Below are 21,196 nucleotides of genomic sequence, written 5' to 3' on the forward strand. Positions count from 1 at the left end.
CTGGAGCCTTTATTCCAGCCGTGCCCTAGAAACATGAAACACAATCTCAGATTGCAATAGTAATGCATTCCACGTCACCTTCTAAGGTGTATCCAAACATGGCAAATGACGTGGGACACGTGACGCAATAAGAAAACAGCAATTACTGTAAAGGTCCTAAGAATAACCTGAGCCACTAAAATACTAGCATGATAGACACCTTGGCTAGCCACACCCCTCCCTGATCCTGCTTTGTTTCCAGTACATTCCTGTGTGTACAGTAACTGGATTTCAGATATTTGGAACAGTATTCCATGAAGGACCTCTAAAGGATGGGCGTAAAGGTTTTCCTGGTTCTTCCAGTACTGTGTACCACTTGGGAATTCATTTTCCAATACTGCACACTGGTCTCTTTCAAACCAAAGGCATACTGTTCATCATTACTCTGGTCCCATTGCAATCAGATACGCGATAGATTACTGTATTACATACAACCTGTAATATCAAAAGCATGCTCATGAAGTAACGTGAATCAGAAATGGAGACTACATCACAGCCCAAAATTCTTTGGGACACGGCTTCCCAAGAGCCAGCCGTGAAGTGTGGGTCAGCGAGGAGGACAGTAATATACAGCACTGGGAAAGCATCACCTCCCAGCACTGCTCAAGTGCATCTCATCATTCTCTAGCAGCTGTGTTCATGTGTGTTGAAGAAATCTGCTAGTTTTGTTATATATTTGGCTACTCTCCTCCAGGCTGTAGCAACACTTTCCCAGATGTGGGAATAGCTAGTCTAGTAGGGTTACCCGCTAGCCTCCTCCAGTTTTTTGTTTGTTTGTTTGTTAGGGACAGGCCCACAAGGGCAAGCTCCACTGTTTCTGCAGTGTTTGTTTCAGTTCTAGCAATGATTGATTAATTGTGGAATGAGAAATATGTCATTGTCTCGTAGACTGAAAAACAGTAGGATGTTGTTCGGATGCACAGAGCTTGTTTGTTTGCGCCATTGTCTCTTGTTAACAAGACTAACATGGCCCTCATCTGCTTTATGTGTGAAGGCATGCCTGCCCTGCCCTGCCCTCGGGTGTAATACTATATAGATATATAGATATGTCATGACATTAAAGTGCGGTTTAGCTTGTAGCAAATCATATTTTTCCATCATTTGAAAGAACATTTTAAAAATGCGTACACGTGAATTACAGCTTGTCAGTGGTAAGAAAGGTAAACCGGTAGGGACTGTCTCGCCTCATTGGGCTACATCAGACCCTGCCAGCCAGGTGCCTGCAGAGCTGGCTTCCAGGGGCATCAGCTCATTGACATCCGCGCTCGAGCACCTGGGTGTAGAGAGACAATTGGGTTGGCTGTGAGACTGGAGGGCGTCCACTGACCTTTAGTTCTCCTGAGCTGAGTGGCTGTAATTGGACATTCTGATACGATAATTGGGCTCAAATAGTTGCTCACGGGGCTTAGCAATGCTGGTACTACTTTTAGTTCGTGTGGGGTACTCCATTCTAGCAGACAGTACATACGGGGTCTCAGAACACTGAAAGTCACTGTGTTGTCCGAGTCAATTCTAAATATTGGCCTAGGTTTGAAAATATGAAGCAGATGACTATAGTGTTAAGTTGCAATCAAAGCAAATGATCAGTAAGAGGCTTTCACGTTATAGACAGGTTCATTGATTTTTCTCGTAACACAGTACTTAGCAATTTAAAATGCATTCTGAAAGAATCATTCTAGTTTCAAACTGATTACACCTGACCCTTATTTGGCCCATTTGCTCAGACTGATTTTGCATTATTCTTACCTCTGCAGGATTTTAGCTGTGTGTGCGTGTCTCTGTGTGCGACTGTGTGTGTGTGCGTGCCTGTGACTTTGTTTGTGTGTGTGTGTGTGTCTGTGTCTGACCATTTGTGTGTGTGTGTTTATTTGTCTTCTGCTTCTTTTGGATGGGACCCTTATAAAAGTTTGGTGGTAAACTAATAGCAGGCTGCTTGGGTAAGCATTGTAAAGCTCAGAGAGGTTTGGCAAAACATATTCAAAACATGGGAAACTATGGAACATGATGGGAAAACTGTAAAATTACAGTGCAGATTGACCATGGTAAAGGTGTTTAAGGAAAAGCTCCTTGTCATAGTTTCATTGCATGGTTTAAGCTTGGAGCAGCATCACTGTTTCTATCTCTCAACCAGGGTTTCTGACCTGCCAGCAACTGCTTCTGATATTATGATCCTTGTTTCATAGTTTCTCACTGGTTTAAACTCACACTAGTCCTGCACTCAGGGCAGGGTTTCAGAACTGTCCTCAACGAAGTATATTTCCACGATCAATCGTTCCATGCAATCAGACCCTGTTCAATAATGAGGTCCTCCCTATAGCTGCACGAACAGCTCCTGTTAGTAAACTAACTGACTCACGCAGGACTTGCGATTGTACCTTCATCATTTCAGTAATATACCTAAAAAGGGGGTTCTGAAATCCAGGACTGAGTGAAGGTCAAAGGTGAGTTTCTATCCCTACTGTGTATACTGTTGAAATGCATTAAAAATCCATTGCAAATTCATTGTTGGGCACATTACTGAAAAAAAAGTAACTTATTACTCGCTGCTCGTTTGGTCAAAAAATTATAATATAACGTCCTTCTTGTTTAATAAAACAAGAAGCATGTTACATAACTCTATATATTACTCGATATATTTCTTTGCCTTGTCATGCAAAACCGTTGTTGTGACTAATGTTTGCTTTTTAACTACTGCGTGCATCTGGAAATTCATTTATTAAATGTTTTACAGTTTTCGTAGCATAAATGCAATAGCTTCCCCACGGCTTGCTATTGCTGTGAGACAGCCCGGAAGAGAGATGGCATTATCGGTGGTGAGGCAGCGATATTAGAGCACTCCAGTGCATCGGGGTTATAAAAGATATATGTGTACAACAGATAAAAGGCAACGAGACGAACAAATCAATGTGTTATATTGCCTTGTTACTGACAAAAGTAATATTATTACAGTAACACTTTACTTAAATAGCGAGTTACCCCAACTCTACGATGCTATGCCATAAAGAGACAGATAAAACTCATAAAATCATGTGTGTCCTGCTTTTACTTTTTATAAGGATAACATGATCAATTTAATTATTTTAAATGAATGAGACAACGATTAATTCCATGTACTTTTGTACAAATAGTCTAGTACAACCACCCCCCATCCACCCCCGCGCACACTCACACTCACGATGCACAACTGCGCCCAAGTCACACTTACTGTCTGATTGTGCAAGTTTCACTGGACTATAAAGTGCCAATAAAGATGGCACGAAAGTCATTGCCGGGGTTGGTTTGTTTCCGCTTTGCAGAATGGGAATGTATATCTGACTTAACTGTGTGTTGGGCTTTAATAAGATAAAGTCTACATGCTACAGTACTTATTCCCCTGTAAAAGCTTACCACAGTTTTGCAGTTTTGCCATGATTACACTATGCATTTACCATGGTTTATGCTGGTTTGACATGTTTAATAATATAGGTATAGATGGTATATTATTAACCATTAAACACTGCTCTGCAAATGCAGTAAATAGGTTGTCAGCAATGCTGTGTTACTGTCAATCAGTGATCAGGCTTTGCAGCACAGGTTTGTCATCAGAAATGTCAGTATGTTTCCACAACAGACTGTTGCTTTAACCCCTTGTTGATGCTTGTTTCCTGTAAACATGTTTCTGTGCCACCTGAGTCCTCCAAATGGCAGTTTACAGCTTGGTAAAGGTAACTGTCTTTTGCCTTCCTCTCTGCTCCTCCGTTTATAACACCTGTTGCTCCTTCTTCAAGAAAACAAAGCATTGCTAAAGAAAATCCTGCGTGCCGGACACATCCTTCCTCGTTCCGTTCCAGTCATGTGAGAATGTGACCTTTCAACTGCCGTTTAGTTGAGACGGGCAGAGTTGAACGGTTACATTGTCACATGATCTGAATGAAATGAGGGAGGATGTTCAGTCTCGGATTCTCCAGACAAGCTCAAAGCAGGTAAGGGCAGAACGAAGCCGGTAACTCAATATGGGAGCAAGAGAGCCCAGAACCCCTCAGAATGATTGCACACACTTTATAAAAATATAAGGGCACCTTTCCAACAGACGCTGCCTCTCTATATCCCTAGAGTCTAATATTCTCAATAGCTCGGTACTGAATCATGTTAATATCAAGGGTAGTGACACTTGGTTATCCAGATATATGGAAACATTTAAAACTTTAGGCATATCTTCTATTTTGTTGGCCGTCTCCACCTTACCGGTTTAACAGTTACTTAATTGTCTCCTGAAGGATTGTAGCCATTCACACATTCTCCAAACACACGCGCACACGCACAAACAAGTGCTGGGTAGCTGACCCTAACAATGACAGCAAAGCTGCTGGCAGCGTCTGTGGCTGAACCCATTGTCCATGCTGCAGCTGCACATTGTCACTGCCTGTCCCTCAGAGCAGTTGCTCACACCAGCAAGGCTTGTCAGCTGGGTACTCCTGTCTGTACAGAAACACAAACATAGGACCAGCGGAGACCCCGTGCTCGGGAGCGCAGCTGTCTCTGGGAAGGGAAAGCCAGGGGGCAGCTCTGTTTCGTACAGAGCTGTCCAGCCTTATTGGTAAAGATGCATACCGATGGCTAGGGTGTTCTTAAAGAGCCATACGAGAATGTATATATTATCACAGTGCTGCCTTTAGTCATTTAGCAGACACGTTTATCCAAAGCGACTTGCAGAGACTAGGGAGTGGACTGTACATCACTTACTGCTGCTGCAGCATCATTTCCAATTGGACCTCGGATTTACGTCTCTTCTGAAGGACGGGCTAAAATTGAATAGTGCATTTTAAGAAAAGAGACTTCATAATGTAGATACGGTTTAACCAGATCATACAAAGAAACAGCTTCAGTGGTTTGAGCTCAATAAACATATGTCATGTGTCTCTCTGGATTTTGACTGGGCAGTACTTGCTTTTACCAAAGTTGACTGATTTGCACTAATAGTCTTCTCAGACCCAGGAAAAGCCTTCAGTGGGATGCTGTTCTCCTAAATCAAAATGCTTTGGAGCTCAGTGACTCAAGAGCCACCCATGGGACAGCCTTGGTTCAAAAGAGTGATTATCCCACTAGGGATGAAATCCATTGTGAAGGGGATTTGGTCAAGGCAGTGGATGCATCTCGCGCTTCACATTCTCCAGAACCGCGTATCCAGTTGTCACGAAACATTTATTTTAGCAGAAGATGTATCAGATTCTGCCGACACATAAGAACAGAAGAAATTCAAGAACAAGAAAAGGTCATTCGGCACACTTATGCTCACTTGCTCGCTCGCTTTGGTGCCAGCGTCTTCTGTTAGCACTCAGGAGGAGTTTCATCCATCCGTCTGTATGTCACACTATTTGGAGAACTGCATGCAAATTGTGATTAAAACTGCACTGTCCTGTGCATACTGTTGATATGTCATGTCATCAGCTGTTTCATCACACTGATCGTTTTGAATTTACAGCTGTTTTGAATTTCTCTTACTGTGCTTGTTAGATATGAAACTCTTGAACTGAGCGATTCTGAAGGGGACAGAACAAAGGGACTGCACCTTTAAGAGGTTTAACAGCATGGAGTTCATTACCCTCCAGTTTGCCTAGTCTGTCTGCGTGACCTCACCTGAGAGGGTCGCTCAGCCTGGCTGTGTCTCAGTAAAGTCTGCCTGCCCCTGGGACGTGTTTCCCAAAGGATTATCACACTGACAGGCACCTCCAGTGATACATCTCCCTCTGAAGCACAGCGATTAGGAAAAGACTTAGTGAGCCTGTTTAGCCAAGCCTAGAAACTCCCACTAAATTACTGCCCAGTGAACTACTTTACTACTTTGTCAGTCAATAAAGTGCATAGTAAGTAAATCAAACGGGGCATTTTTAGTACCCATTATTATCTGGAGCTGCCCATAAGTACATACTTCTATACATATATCTAGAGAACCCCTAAATCGGCTATGATTACAACAGCATTTTGCAGCACAAGCTATTGAGAGTAGCAGAGTCTGTGGAGGAACCTGTCCATGCGTGTGTCACGTTGACAGTATCACGTGTGCAAGCTGGGGATGTCCTGTACTCTACTGCACTGTAAGTCATGCATCTTCATCTTCATGATGTTAATAGCTGTGTACTTGCAGCCCAGGCTGTGTGGTACTACTGCTGTTTTGTGACTTAGGTGCAACTGAATGACTTTGGTTTATTATTGAAGTACTGCTAATAAATAAATGACTTCTTAGTGTTTGGTTGTCTGGCAACCTCAGTTGGGAGTAGTAGTAGCAAGGACCACGCTACGTCATAAAAAGGCAGGGAGTGAGATCCTTGTGCGGTTTTCTTTGTCTATGGCAACCACTCAGTGCGCTGCATTACCATTCTCACAGGAACAATACAAGCATAAATAATGCTCTGGAGTCTAACAGGTGCAAGAGAAAATAAACAGTTCTTTCTGTTGATGCAGAGCTAAATATAATAGAACGTCTTGAAAAGGGCAGCAAAACTGGCCCACGAATACAACGTGGGCATCTGCAACATCAAGAAACCCAGGAATAATCTGTGTGCACTTACAGGGACTCGGACTGCAGTGCACCGTCCAAAGTCAAGATAATTAAGGAGTGTTAGCGTGTTTGCATTCGCAGTAAATGACACAAAACATATTTTTTTCTAACATCACAAAGTGACACTGTGCTGTATTGAAATGCAGTACATCGCTTGAGTTTTTTGTTGTAAAAATTGTTTGCATTCATTTACATGCCACATGTGACTTTTTAAAACCCCTGTGATCAATAAAAGGATCTCCTACAACGGGGGTAAACATTAATCTGCACTCAGTGGTACTGGAACAATTTTTAAAGTGGGGTTGAACAAAACTGTAACCCCTGTATATGATGGAAGCCATGCAAAGCTAGGGGGGGCGCTGCCGCACCCCCAGCACCCCTAGTTCCAGCGCCCTTGCCTGCAACCTGCAACACTCTAGCTGATGTAATTTATATATTAGTAGAAATACCATGTAGAAGAAATGCAGTATATCTTACATAAACTTCTGGTGTGTTAATAGCGGAGGGACAGGTTATACTGTTCCATCTGGACTGAGAGAGGACATGTTTGAGAGCTCTAAAGAGATTACAATTGAAAAGAAAATAATATGCAGAGGGATTGTGAGCAACAAGAATGTGTTAGTTAAGATGCAGTAATTGTGATATTTCAGACCCACACCATGCTACTCCGTTATTCATGAGGGAGGGCTCGTTGCTGGAAAATTGAAAACAGCTGCAGCAGCTTTATCACAGCACCTCTGTATTGGAACCTTTCAGATTGATAAAGGAGGGCATGACGATCCAATGGCATATGGTATTTGTGTTGTGGGTGGGGCCAGGGTGCAGCGATAGCAAACAAGTTTTTGGTGGAGTTTCTTATCCTTCTGCCTGCTGTGCACCTCCCAAATACCTCCCAAATATATATATATATATATATATATATATATATATATTATATATATATATAGAATATCTATATATATATACATATATATATGGTATTCTCTAAATATCATCATTTTGTAAATCATGAATGCTTAGTAATAAAATGTATTGTCTGTCACAGTAATACAAAAAAAAGAGCTGGTGACTAACTTTTCATGACATACAGTAACATAAAAATAACTAAAGAAATATAACCACATGATAGGTGTAAAGAATATGTTTCTAATAATACAAATGTATTATTAGATATCACTGGAACCATGCACGTAATATCACCATGTCCATTCAACTGTGGCATCGCTGTCAGCGGTATACCCAGAATCTAATTCTGTGTTAATTTTCTTTCACACAATCTCTGTCAAGCACACACATGCTAATTGGAAAAGTTCCCTTAGCTACTGAAGAAAGTAATAATGTAGATTATAATATCCTTCAGGGAATCCAGAAATAATCCTGTATTTGAACTGACTGCACAACAGAGCGACGTGTGTCCCGACAACATGAAGTAAGCTGACCATTTGTTTTCGGAGATGTGCATGGAAATGTTTGGACTAAAAATATGCAGAGTGCTTTTGAAGTGTGGCTAATTTGTTTTGCTTTCAGTCAATGCAAATTGAGGGAGAGGATGCAGGGTGAAGAGGCTGTCGTTACTCACAAGAGTATTTCAGGTGACATTAGCGTTCTCAAACCCTTCCCAATACTCACTATCTCCCCAGCCCTTATTTATAGACTGAAAGAGCAGAATCTACTTAGTCTGAAGCAAAAAATTAAGGGGGGCATAAGTGTTTAAAATCTGTAAAGACGTTCACATAGTTAGTTTGGACCAATTCTTTAAGAGCAGCACAGAAACCAGGACCAGAGGACACTGGAAATGGAGGTAGTTTTAGGACAGAGAGAAGGAGACACTTCTTCACAGATAGTGGTGAGGGAATGGAATACCTAGCCATGTTGTGGATGCTGAATCATTAGGATCCTTTAAGACCCAACATTACAACGTTTTTAGATCAATCAGCTACTAGGAGCTGAACAAGCTTAGCTGGGCTGAATGGCCTCCTCTCATTCGTACATTTTCATATGTTCTTATGAATTCTGACAACTCCATTCTTATTTAAACACAGTCTAGAGTTGTTTTAATGACTATCAAACTGCATTTTATGCACCTGAACTAAGCGTTCACCTTTCCTTTCCCTTTATGTGTTGTTTGCAATTATGTTGAGTGCTTCTAGGTTCTGTTTTATCCGTCAGTGTCGGGGTCAATTCCTTTTTTCTGCAATTCCAAATTCCTTTTTAAAATCAATGCCCAATTCTAATTTTAATTTCCATTCCCTTTTAAACAATTCCTAAGTCCAAGTCCAAGTCCACACTTACATTACATCCTAACAGGGTAGACCTTTTTTTTTTTCTTTTTTTGTAAATAACATCTTTATATGGCTGTTCCCTTATGCTGTTTTCTTTTCTTTTTAGACAGATTTGCAACCGTGAACGAATGACGCTGTCATGCTTGTTGCTGTGTGTGTGTGATCCTTGAAGATCTTGAATGTAATAATGGAAAAACTTATGGAGGGTTTAGACCATCTGTTTGAGGACCTCACATCTTTGTGTTTGGGATGGAACAGGACTGCAAATAATAGTCGTATATTTTAGCATCCCCTTGAAGGGAGACGGTACTTGTTTACAGTACAGACCTGCCGCTGCATCTTCTATTGCTACAATCTCAAAACCCATTTCAGCTGCAACTTCAGATTCTCGGTGTTGTGGAAACTGCTACGTGCTTTCCGGATCATGAAGAACACTTTGAGATATTGGCTTCATATGCCATAGTTAGCAATACGTTGCATGCTAGATTGACATGTGGTTTTGAAGCTTGAGCTGCAGAAAGACAGTACACTTTGAGGTTTGTGTTCAGAAGCGCAGAAATGATCTTACTTTATGAAAATGTGTCTTTTTCCACTTTGTTTATTGTGCAGAAATCATAGCAAGGATCAATTTAAAAAAAAAAAAAAAGTCTATTTTTATACTGTTTCTGCCTGGAGAATCTTTGTATAGATCATGGTAATTAATCTACGCAGAAACACAACAGAGAAACACACAGAACATATTATTGTAAGATAAGTAATAATTAAAAAATACATAAAAGAAACAGGCATATATGTTCTAATAAAAGCCTATTGTTGCAGCATGGCCAGGTCCTGGTGTAGGTGAATACCCAGGGTCTGGAAAGCATGGGGATGATTGCTGAGAATACTATGAAGATTAAAATGGCCAAGTCAAGTACATTATTAGTAGTAGTCTTGCCTGTTGCCTTATAAATTTGAGGGGTATTTTAGCCCCTATTGTGCATTATTTGACTTTTTTACATATCATTTTTAAAAACATCATCCCTTTTTTAGGATATCTTGAAACAAAACTCCCGCTCTACAGCAGCTACCACATAGTGTGATATTTCTTAATGATGGTCACTAAAGGGTTAACTTAAGTGTTTTTATGACAGTACGTGACATGCAGAGGACACAGACGCTTTTAGTATTTTCAGCTTTGTTGTTCATGGTGAATTGGTTATAATTGATCGGTTATTTTTTAAGGCTTATTTTGTATTCGGAAATGTATCATGTACCAATACGTATACATTTTAAAGTATTCATTCATTGGCACTCAAATTGTGTTCATTTTTTAACTGTTTACACCTGGCTGTGCACAGGAGTACCTGCACTTGTTTGTTTAGAATTTCACCCCTGGACTTGCTTATCCTTTATCATGCTTTTGCTGTGCTATATTATACTTTGCTTTGCTTTTACTGTGGTAAACGTGTGTAAATTGTACATTGTACATTATTGTACTGTCACCTAGCACTATATCTTGTTACACGGCAAAAACAGAGAGAACTGTTGTATTTCTGCTGTGTTTTAATGCTTATTTTGAATTTTTTTTTCATTTGTTCTGACCCACCCTTCATCATACTTCTGCCTGTTTTGCCTCCAGTCTATCACGTGGCTGGGATAGTAATCTAAAGTTACCGAGGACCGGTTAATCGCCTCACAAGTTGGTCTGGTCGTACTTCTCTACAACAGTGAGGAAGTACACACACACACACGCACACACACACACACATGCACACATACAAGCACACACTCGCAAGGAAACAAGCACACACAAGCCCACATGCACACAGACACACGCACACACAGGCGGATCGGTGTGACTTACGCACACATGCAGCCAACAATCCTGATGTGAGAGGCATGTGGCAGCTGCTTTCCAAGCTGACAATGTGCTCCTCTTGCACAATGCAGCTCTGCAGATTGTGAAATACACTGGGACTGAGTGTGATGACCTGATAACACAGCGCTGACATGGTTGTCAAACCGCGGCCTGTTTTCATTACTCACAGGACGTTTCTGACATTGAGATGTTGTTTCAGACTTGGTTGAAGCAGTAAAGGTCAAGTCGTCACACCCACTTTGTATTTCCATCCTCCTCTCGTTTGTAAACTTTCTTATGTTCTTATGTTCTAATTGTATGGAGTTTGTAAATATTAGGAGTGGTTCTGGTTTATGTTGCTCCAATACTGACGTCATTTATAGTTTTTCCCTGAATCTACCTTTATCTGGCTTTGAGTTGCTTAGAGCGTTCCTTCCTCATTCCATTCAAGGCATGTTCTGTACTGTATTATTTATGGGCGGGGCTGGCAGAGTTGAAAGGTTGTCATGTGATTTGAATGGCGGTCCAGTTAGGAGTCTTTAGACAATCCAGCTCAGAGCCAGGTGAAGGTAGAGTAGACCACATGATTGTTATTTCTTCACTATGTAGACAGCTTGCCCATTGGAAACAGCCTCTGTTAATACAGATTCTCCTGGTTTTATGAGAGGAGTGTGTGAGGCACTAATTAAAAGGTTTTACATATTTTGGAAAGATGTTAACTTGTATTCCCATGTAAAAAATATCTTATCTGTATGCGTGAAATCTAATCAGTATAGCCCTGGGCTACATCATTTGCATGTACGTCTTTGAGCTGCTTGCTGCTGTAGGTTTCAGAAGGATCACTGCAATTTTTATGACATATTTACAGTAGAGATTAATTCAATCCAGAGAATTTGCATTATTTCTACATGGCTACATTGGCCAAAAATGATTATGCTGTTATGTTTTTAAAAGATTAGTACATTTTTAAAACCAAGTGTTATTAGGTAGATCAGGAAAAAAAAAACCCACAACACAGAAACCTGAATAATTCATATTGTCAATATCACAAATCTTTTGGTGAACATTCCATTGATCCTTCTGCTGTATGCTGGTGTAGCAAACATGGTGAAACCAGAGTGAAGCAATGCAGGCAGTCATGGAAAAGCACATATCACAATGGTAAAATCCAAAATTACAATGCAAATTTGCCATGCATTATTGGTAGAACTCTGTTCATCGGAGGCAGAGTGCTATGGAATGAGCGTTGCTCTGTCTTAGTGCTATGGAATGAGCGTTGCTCTGTCTCAGTGCTATGGAATGAGCGTTGCTCTGTCTCAGTGCTATGGAATGAGGGTTGCTCCTGTCTCAGAGACAGCGATCCTGTCCTCTTTCTGAAGGAGGAAGCTCACGCCAGTACATGCCTCTGTGCAGCTTCCTGCTAACATTAAAATGAATGCAAATGAAGCCATGGTCACGTGCCTGCTCACAAGGAAGGGGCCAAGCAATAATGTATTGGTCAGAACGTGTGGTCACATAGGTCTTAACCTGGTCTGGGCAGTGATGCAGTGAGAGCACCCCTTTTCTGTTGAAGTGGTTCAGATTCTTCAGTAGGTAAGAGACCCAGGCAGCACTCCAGCCCTGTCTACAGGTCTAGGGAAGAGAACTCAAAGCAGCATACTGCTCCAGCACAGGATCACGGCACTCATGTAATATACTCATGTCGAATGAAATTAACTGCAACACTCAGCTCTTGCACAGCTTACAAAGTGACCACATTCATTTGCATACAAAAATTTCCCAAATATTCCCTCATGTTCCCCATTTTTACTGTCAGTCAGTTTATAAAACACTGAAACTACTTTACAGTTAGCTGAGTTATTTCTTTAAAGTTACTGATAGATTAAATGGTGGCCTTATCAGTCCAGAGATGATAGACAATCATGACAATAATCACAAGCTTTCAAGACCTCAAGGGTCTCTTCAGGTGAAAGCAGAAAAAAGAGGTTGCTGTTTACATTGTGTAAAGTTACTGAACACGTTTATTGTTTCTAACTATTTAGTGTCCAGAAGTTGCGCAAATCTAAGCTCTCAGTTCAGTTCTCATGGAGCTGTTGGTCCTTGTGTGAAAGGCGTGTAAAGAGTGGTTAAGAATCTTTAATCCTGCTGTGTGAAAGCAGCTCAGATCAGTCATATCTTTCCAGGATCCAGTGTCTCTTACTCTATACAATCTTCGAATGTCATTCAGGATGTCCGACACAATTCTGGGCAAACATATGTGTGCCAGCTCTCAGGAGTCCCAGGTCACTGACATTGGTAGCAGTGTAAGGGGGATCTGTAAGACAGGGGGGTCTCAGGAGTCCCAGGTCACTGACATGGGTAGCATTGTAAGGGGGGGGGGTCTGTAACACAGGGGGTTCTCAGGAGTCCCAGCTCACTGACATGGGTAGCAGTGTAAGGGAGGGGTGTGTAACACAGGGGGCTCTCAGGAGTCCCAGCTCACTGACATGGGTAGCAGTGTAAGGGGGGGGGGTCTGTAACACAGGGAGGTCTCAGGAGTCCCAGCTCACTGACATGGGTAGCAGAGTACAAACACCCAGACAGACCAAATTTGTTGATAAAATCGACTTAATTAGGTTTTTGTGGGAATTGGTTCCACTGCTTCACTTCTTGCGCACAGGTGAGCTTAAAAGAAGACATTTAAATCACAGTAAAACAACAAGACAGAAATCAAACTAACATTACCAGTAGTAGTACGTTAGTTTGCCACTGCCCATGTGCTTCACTATCCAGTGCCAGTGCCTTCCCTCCCCTGGGAACCAGAAACTGCCAGCTTTTATACACACCCTCCTAGTCATATAACAACAGAACAATAGGGCTTTTAAATCAAACATCTGCAAAGTATTTTTTCATTGGTAGAGACCATAGTCTTTCTTTTCACTACAGACTAAATAATACGTATTCCAGTGGTAATTCAATCTGAACAAAAAAGTCATTTTGCTTTTGTTTTAAACAGGTCATGTGAGCACACGTGCCCTAACCCCTTTACTGCAACTAAAAAAACACAGGACTTAAATGACATTTAAACTGAAACAGATAAGGCTATTATTGGATAAAATTAATGGAATAACTATGTGCATTTATGAACTGAGGAATACAGGAGTGAATAAAAAACAGATACCAGTACAAAACAAATCAGTTTTTCAGACAAAAACCTACCAGAATAGACACTATTTAAATGTGAAGGTTTTTCACCCCATCCTAAAGAGCTACCTGCTTTTCCTTCTCAGAATCCTACTGGAAAAGGAAGTCAAGAAAGAAGTGCTGGAAATACGTGCATAATACAGTCACTACCCCAAACCACAACTGACCACCAGCCCAAATCAAGAGGGTGTTAAATAAATAGCCCATATTCAATCAAATATAATCACAATACAACAATAACATAATTCCACACAGTCACTGTACATTCAGACCTGCCTGGTAACTATAGCACCACAGCAGCCAGTACATGCTGGCAGTTATTCACTCAAAAAGTCATTAGCCAGATAGTTGTACCTTTTTCCAATGCAAGTGAATTACAGGTGCACCTCAAATAAGTAGCCATCTGATTTTTTTGGAGCACAGCCCCCCTCAGAGACCTGTTATTGCAGTTTCAATGCATAACTACTCTGAAATGAGCCACAGAGACAGTGTCAGAATACACAGCATGCAGTAATTATAAGGACAGAGCTCTTCCTAGTGGATAGCACTTGAACACCATTCATGCTGTATAAGATGTGCTGTTTATTTGGTCTTGAGCGTATATGGTTTCAGTATCAATCTATAATTTAAACGCTGAACCTCATGCTATCGATGTGTTGTGTGTAATTCAATGCATACTGGACCATGCTCCTCCACTGAGCAACACTTCAGGAATAGACATGACTCCAGCAGTATTACGTAGAAACTGAGCCTCAGTAAAGGGTGTGACTGTAAGCTTTCGGTTGCTGCTTTATTATTCCTGTGAGCCACGTCTAGGCTGGGTGTGTATTTAAGCTTCATTCACTTTTTCATTTCAATGCCTTTTTGAGTTTCAGGTAATTTTTGTAGTTTTGCTTATAGGTTCACTTATTACCATCAGGGCTGAATAAAATGAAATATTTATGTTTTGTTAGTCTTAAGTTCCTCCGTGCAACCTTGACCAGAAATGTAGCATTGAGTGCAGCAAGGAGATATCGATGCAGCTTCTTCGCAGAGTTTCAAGTAGCTACAGTCAGAGTGGCTCCATGGTTGTGTTCAGTCTGTGTGGTTCCCACACTCCCCACAATGAAGGGAGATTTGATCAGTCTGTGTGGTTCCCACACTCCTCTGAAGGGAGATGTGATCAGTCTGTGTGGTTCCCACACTCGCCTGAAGGGAGATGTGATACCTGCCGCTCATTTCCATAGCTCTGTATATCTGATCTCAGGCATTGTACACATTTTTTGAAAGACAAAGCTGCTATGGAGAGTACAGCACCCTGTGGTTTCCAGGCTGCTCTTTGGTGTCCCAGCTCAACTCCTATTGCACAGCCTGCAGTAAGAGAGAGCTTGACTCCCATTGCACAGCCTGCAGTGAGAGAGCTTGACTCCTATTGCACACCTTGCAGTAAGAGAGCTCAACTCCTATTGCACAGCCTGCAGTAAGAGAGAGCTTGACTCCTATTGCACATCCTGCAGTAAGAGAGCTTGACTCCTATTGCACAGCCTGCAGTGAGAGAGAGCTTTACTCCTATTGCACAGCCTGCAGTAAGAGAGCTTGACTCCTATTGCACAGCCTGCAGTAAGAGAGAGCTTGACACCTATTGCACATCCTGCAGTAAGAGAGCTCAACTCCTATTGCACAGCCTGCAGTGAGAGAGAGCTTTACTCCTATTGCACAGCCTGCAGTAAGAGAGCTCAACTCCTATTGCACAGCCTGCAGTAAGAGAGAGCTTTACTCCTATTGCACAGCCTGTAGTGAGAGAGCCCAACTACTATTGCACAGCCTGCAGTGAGAGAGAGCTTTACTCCTATTGCACAGCGTGCAGTAAGAGAGCTCAACTCCTATTGCACAGCCTGCAGTGAGAGAGAGCTTTACTCCTATTGCACAGCGTGCAGTAAGAGAGCTCAACTCCTATTGCACACCCTGCAGTAAGAGAGCTCAACTCCTATTGCACAGCCTGCAGTAAGAGAGCTCAACTCCTATTGCACAGCCTGCAGTGAGAGAGAGCTTTACTCCTATTGCACAGCCTGTAGTAAGAGAGCTCGACTCCTATTACACAGCCTGCAGTAAGAGAGCTTGACTCCTATTGCACAGCCTGCAGTAAGAGAGCTCAACTCCTATTGCACAGCCTGCAGTGAGAGAGCTTGACTCCTATTGCACAGCCTGCAGTAAGAGAGCTTGACTCCTATTGCACAGCCTGCAGTAAGAGAGCTCAACTCCTATTGCACAGCCTGCAGTGAGAGAGCTTGACTCCTATTGCACAGCCTGCAGTAAGAGAGCTCAACTCCTATTGCACAGCCTGCAGTGAGAGAGCTTGACTCCTATTGCACAGCCTGCAGTAAGAGAGCTTGACTCCTATTGCACAGCCTGCAGTGAGAGAGCTTGACTCCTATTGCACAGCCTGCAGTAAGAGAGCTTGACTCCTATTGCACAGCCTGCAGTAAGAGAGCTCAACTCCTATTGCACAGCCTGCAGTGAGAGAGCTTGACTCCTATTGCACAGCCTGCAGTAAGAGAGCTTGACTCCTATTGCACAGCCTGCAGTAAGAGAGCTTGACTCCTATTGCACAGCCTGCAGTAACCGGGCCTCCTCCTGCCTTCACAGGATTGCAGCCACTTTTACAGCTTCCCTGCAGCTTTCAGGATAGCGAGACGGATGGCTGATTCTAGACATATTTGGGGCTTGTTTTTTATTTTAATTTAGTTTAACAGTTTGCAATGTGTGATAACAAAAGAAAAGCCTGGCTCCCCTGGAGCCCTAAACAGATGCAAACCAGACTGTATACTGCTTCTCTCTAAAACTAAATGCAAAAGCACCCTGTAGCAGGGTGGTAGGAAAGCCCCGTTGTTTAAACTTATTTTTGGTTTATTTATAGAACAGGAACTCCTCCTTTGCCCCTGTGTTGTATTTGTTTATTGTGATTTATTTATGTATGTATTTGTATCTATGACGGCGAAAGCCACTGGTACTGTTTTTGTATTTATATATAATGGCGTAGCCGTGTGGTTTGGTTTGTTATTGTTTTGCTTTTATTTTGGATGTGATCTGGCAGAGGCGAGGTAGTAGTGCGTCCTCTGCCAGGAATGATTGAAAACCTTGTGCAGAAAGGGGCCATCTCCCCAATTAAGTGATTAATCAAGAGATGATCACCTGCATATAAACCTGCAGCTCTCTGCACTCGGGGTGGGTGTTCAGAGGAGGAACGAGAGCGAATTGAACAATTACATTGTTCCATCACCAACTGAGAAGTGATTCTCCAGATATATGAACAAATGTAAGTGTGACAGACAGATGGCCGTATGTATGTATGGACAGACAGACAGCCCTCATCTCCAGAATCTGAGACTCTCAATATCAAGAAATGCATTTGCTTAGCAATGCTCCATCATGTTGAACAGGGTGATTCTGAGCGGCTGTCCTGCATAGTAATACTTCTAAATCAATAGGATCTAAAATAATAATAAAAAATGTCTTTTTAAAAGCATTTTTATTATTATAATTTTTTTTAGTAAATGTGACAAATTTTCACAGAGCAACCATTCATTCGGGCCGCTGTCAGTCACGTACCTAAAAACACGAGACAGCTGAGCTGCGTTTCCCATTACAGATATGGACTTGGCTTCTTGTGGTTCTCCTTTTTATTGCATGTAGCAAAATCTGAGACACCGAAGAGATGAAGTCATTCTGAATCTTGTTAGAGATACCAGAGAATACTGTGGTTATTGACAAGTGTTTGCTTAACATGCTGTCATATCAGAGAAAGTAATTCCACACTAATGACCTCTATTTGAGGAATTGGTGCCTTCATCGTGCCTCTGAAAGCGAATTGTGATGTATTGTATCCCTACACTTCTGCTTATCCAGCTGAATATCAGTCCGGGTTTGTCCAAGTGTGTTCTGAGTGTAACAGTGGCTCACAAGTGACTTTGAGAACGCTCATGTTTTTGTTCTGACTTCGATAGATATCCTAGATTGCTGTATCCAGTGCTGTTCCATATCACCTTTTCTGTACTAAACAAAAGATAGTTCCAGTAGTATATTCTTTTTAATTGGCAGCTAAGACAAGGATAGCTTTCATAATTTTTGGAAGTGGCGAGTATATCGCTTCCCTTCCTGTGTCGTTTCGGGTATTTGTGCTGTATGCCTCCCTTTTTAACAATCTCCAATTTTTCCTGAGAAAGTTCTTGCAAATTGATTCGTAACCAAATCGACTACGATGCCTCCATTATCTGACGAATGCTTTTTTTTTTTATTTGTAAAAAGTCATTTGAAATATCACTTTGATGTTCTCAATATAATTCTCAGTAACGCTCTATAATAAGAGGTACCGCTCGAAATTCAGCTATTCTTACATCACTTTCCCCAGCATACTTATGTTTCATACTTATTTATGATTGGACTGTGTTGCAGTAAGAAATAAAAGGAGAAAGGAAAGAGAAGTCGCGGGTTTCTTCTTTTCAAGTCCAGATAAGTATAGTTTATTGAAGATAAAGGTTCTGAGTTGCAAAGTTACAACCAGACATCTTAAAGGTTACAGTTTGCAGGTATCCTTTCCAAGCATGGATCAGAGCAATGCAAAGAACATTTCAGTATTCTCAGTTTAAGTGCAGTCTCTCAGTGACATCATGAGTTTTCCTTAAACCAATCATAAAAAGACACAAATCTCTTATCACTTGGTTTATTGTCCATTTGTCTTAACCCAAGCTTCAAAGCATCTGGTGCAATCCAGTTACTCTTTGAAGTAGCCAGTTTCCTAAGAAAACCTGTTTTATTTCTAGTTTGTAAAGATGTTGGTACTTCTAACACAAAAACAGTGATCCACCCTAAACAGCAAATGCCTTTCACGTTAGTACTCGACATCAAAGGAGAGGCCAACACCTATTTCAAAATGTCTTGGAGGTCAGCTTTGTCCTAGCAAGGACAAAGTGACCAGCAAGATCTAATTAGGAATTTAACCAGAATCTGGTTAAATGCACAGTTTGTATTTTGGAGGAGCGTGCTTGCAAGACGAAATCTCAGTTGTTCGTGTGTTAATAAACCGTGCTTCTATAATCCGCACAGCCTGTTGAGTGGATATATTCACACTTTATTACAGTAGGCTACTTTTAAAACAATGTGTTATACTGTACCAGTACTAGATCAAATCACACAACTCATGGCTTTGGAAACCAGTGACAAGCGATCAGAAAGCAGGCTTAACCCCAGCCTGGCAGTCTGAATGAGAAAGCAGTTACAAATTAAAATCTCAAAGCAACATCAGTGACTACATGAGAGACAAGCACAATTCAGTTGGCATCTATAAAGTGAATTGAGATTAAAAAAAAAAAAAGTTTTGACAAGCAAACATTTCAAAAGTAAATTGAGCATTGTATTCCTTGCATTCTGTATCGCTACTGAAACCAATAGATTTAAAGTGGTAAAAAAAAAAAAATCCAAACTAAGCAAAAATCTTTCTGTACATAATGTAATAAAGAAGGACTTGTAAAACAGATGGGATGGTCTCTTGCGCCTGGCCCTAATTTACAGTGGTAGCCAGGTACAGGTGATAATCACCAATAAATAAAAACAATTGACAACCGTTTATTGGGTGGGAGGATTTCAACCCCCTCCCTGGCTTGTTCACCCAGCAGAGCGAAATACGATGCTAGATCTCTTAACACTTGTATCATTATGTTTGTCATTTATAGCTAAGGATTTCTGTGTCCCCATATGCAATACTGAAATGAGATCTTTCTGGTTATCAAGCTTACTAAAATAAAGTGCTTACCCCTTAAAGCAGTGCGGCTGAGCGTCCCGGTGTGGCTGTTGTTGTCTTGCAGTTCTCATTCTGGAGCAGCTGGAGAATGACGATCTCTCCAATAAGACCCTGAAGATCACTGATTTTGGCCTGGCCCGCGAGTGGCACAGGACCACCAGGATGAGCGCCGCAGGAACCTACGCCTGGATGGCCCCCGAGGTCATCAAGCTGTCCCTCTTCTCCAAGAGCAGTGACATCTGGAGGTAAAGGAAGCATGCGCACAGTGAGACCAGAACCCCCTGCAAAGTGCACAAGACACACATTACATTACCTTTGCTGGCTCCAGTGTGGTCTGTAATGCAGCGTTATATTTTTAAACACATTTTTAGTCACACATCATGGGTCTCAAATCAGCTGGGCAGCACATTTCTCAACATTTACTTAGTATTTATATGGAGAAAGAGATTGGCTCTTATAAACTTTCCAGTGTTTCCAGGTCTTTGTTCTGTGCCCTTATTATAGCTATCGCAAATACAATACTTGGGTTTTTACCTTGTTCTGTTTTTGTCACCCCAGTTTCGGGGTGCTGCTGTGGGAGCTCTTGACCGGGGAGGTTCCCTATCGTGAGATCGATGCTCTGGCTGTGGCCTACGGAGTGGCCATTAATAAGCTGACCCTGCCCATCCCTTCCACCTGCCCGGAGCCCTTTGCCAGACTGCTGGAAGGTACAACACCATGGACTCAAGTTACTTCTCATCTCACTCAGTGGGTCCCCTCGCTGGCCCTGGTCCATCACAATCAATTCCTAATGAGCGACAATTGAGGACCTGGTTAGAAACAATACATGGACTGGAACAGACTGAGGGCTGGAGTTAGAAACCACTAATTTGACTCTAGGGGTAGAAGGATCACTAATTTGACTTGAATAGTCAAATAGGTCAGCTAGTCACCACTTTAAACCCTGTATTTGATAATGTCTGGTGCTCTGTTTGGGAATGTTTTGTAACGCTGTGCTGTTTGTGCACTGTACTTCTTCAAAAAAAAAACTACGTACTAATGTTCTAAAATGCACAACTGAAACCTCAGCTTCACAATCACTTCACAGTCAAGTGACGTGCGACTAGTGCACTGCCAGTTTCTGAGGTTGACTGTCGCTTTTCTATTTGACTCTGACATGTTTTAGCTGGCCCAAACAGCAGTTGCAAAGGCCTAACGACAATGCAAATAAAGCCATCAAAATGCAAACAGCCCCAAACAGTTGCAAAAGCCAAACTACAAAATGAGTCAAGTTCGTTTTGAAGGATTAAACAGAATTCACTGATATGTTTTGGCAAAAGTTTAAAAAAGCTAAATAAGCAAACACATTTAATCAAATCTGCCAGGCCAGCATATAAATAGTTATGTTGGCTTTAAAGTGCAGTGCAGTTTTAGAAACAGGCCTTTGTTCCTGATATAGAAGACGTGCTGAAGGAACTATATTGGGAATAGACTCCAGAGTAGGGTTACCATGTGACTCTATGTACACTAGGACAGTTTGGGACAGTTCAAACTTTTTA

General features: G+C 41.6%; 1 protein-coding gene across 1 annotated transcript in view; it reads left to right on the forward strand.

Annotated features, from left to right (window-relative positions):
* The window catches only part of map3k10 (mitogen-activated protein kinase kinase kinase 10), a 33,199-nt gene that overhangs the window by 4,510 nt on the left and 7,493 nt on the right, over window positions 1-21,196 (forward strand). Inside the window, exons 2-3 of the mRNA XM_041234748.1 lie at window positions 19,723-19,903; window positions 20,217-20,365. Coding sequence (XP_041090682.1) covers window positions 19,723-19,903; window positions 20,217-20,365 — 330 coding nt within the window. The remainder of the gene's footprint in view (window positions 1-19,722; window positions 19,904-20,216; window positions 20,366-21,196) is intronic.

Source organism: Polyodon spathula, chromosome 35 (genome assembly GCF_017654505.1).
Source record: "Polyodon spathula isolate WHYD16114869_AA chromosome 35, ASM1765450v1, whole genome shotgun sequence".
Lineage (NCBI taxonomy): Eukaryota > Metazoa > Chordata > Actinopteri > Acipenseriformes > Polyodontidae > Polyodon > Polyodon spathula.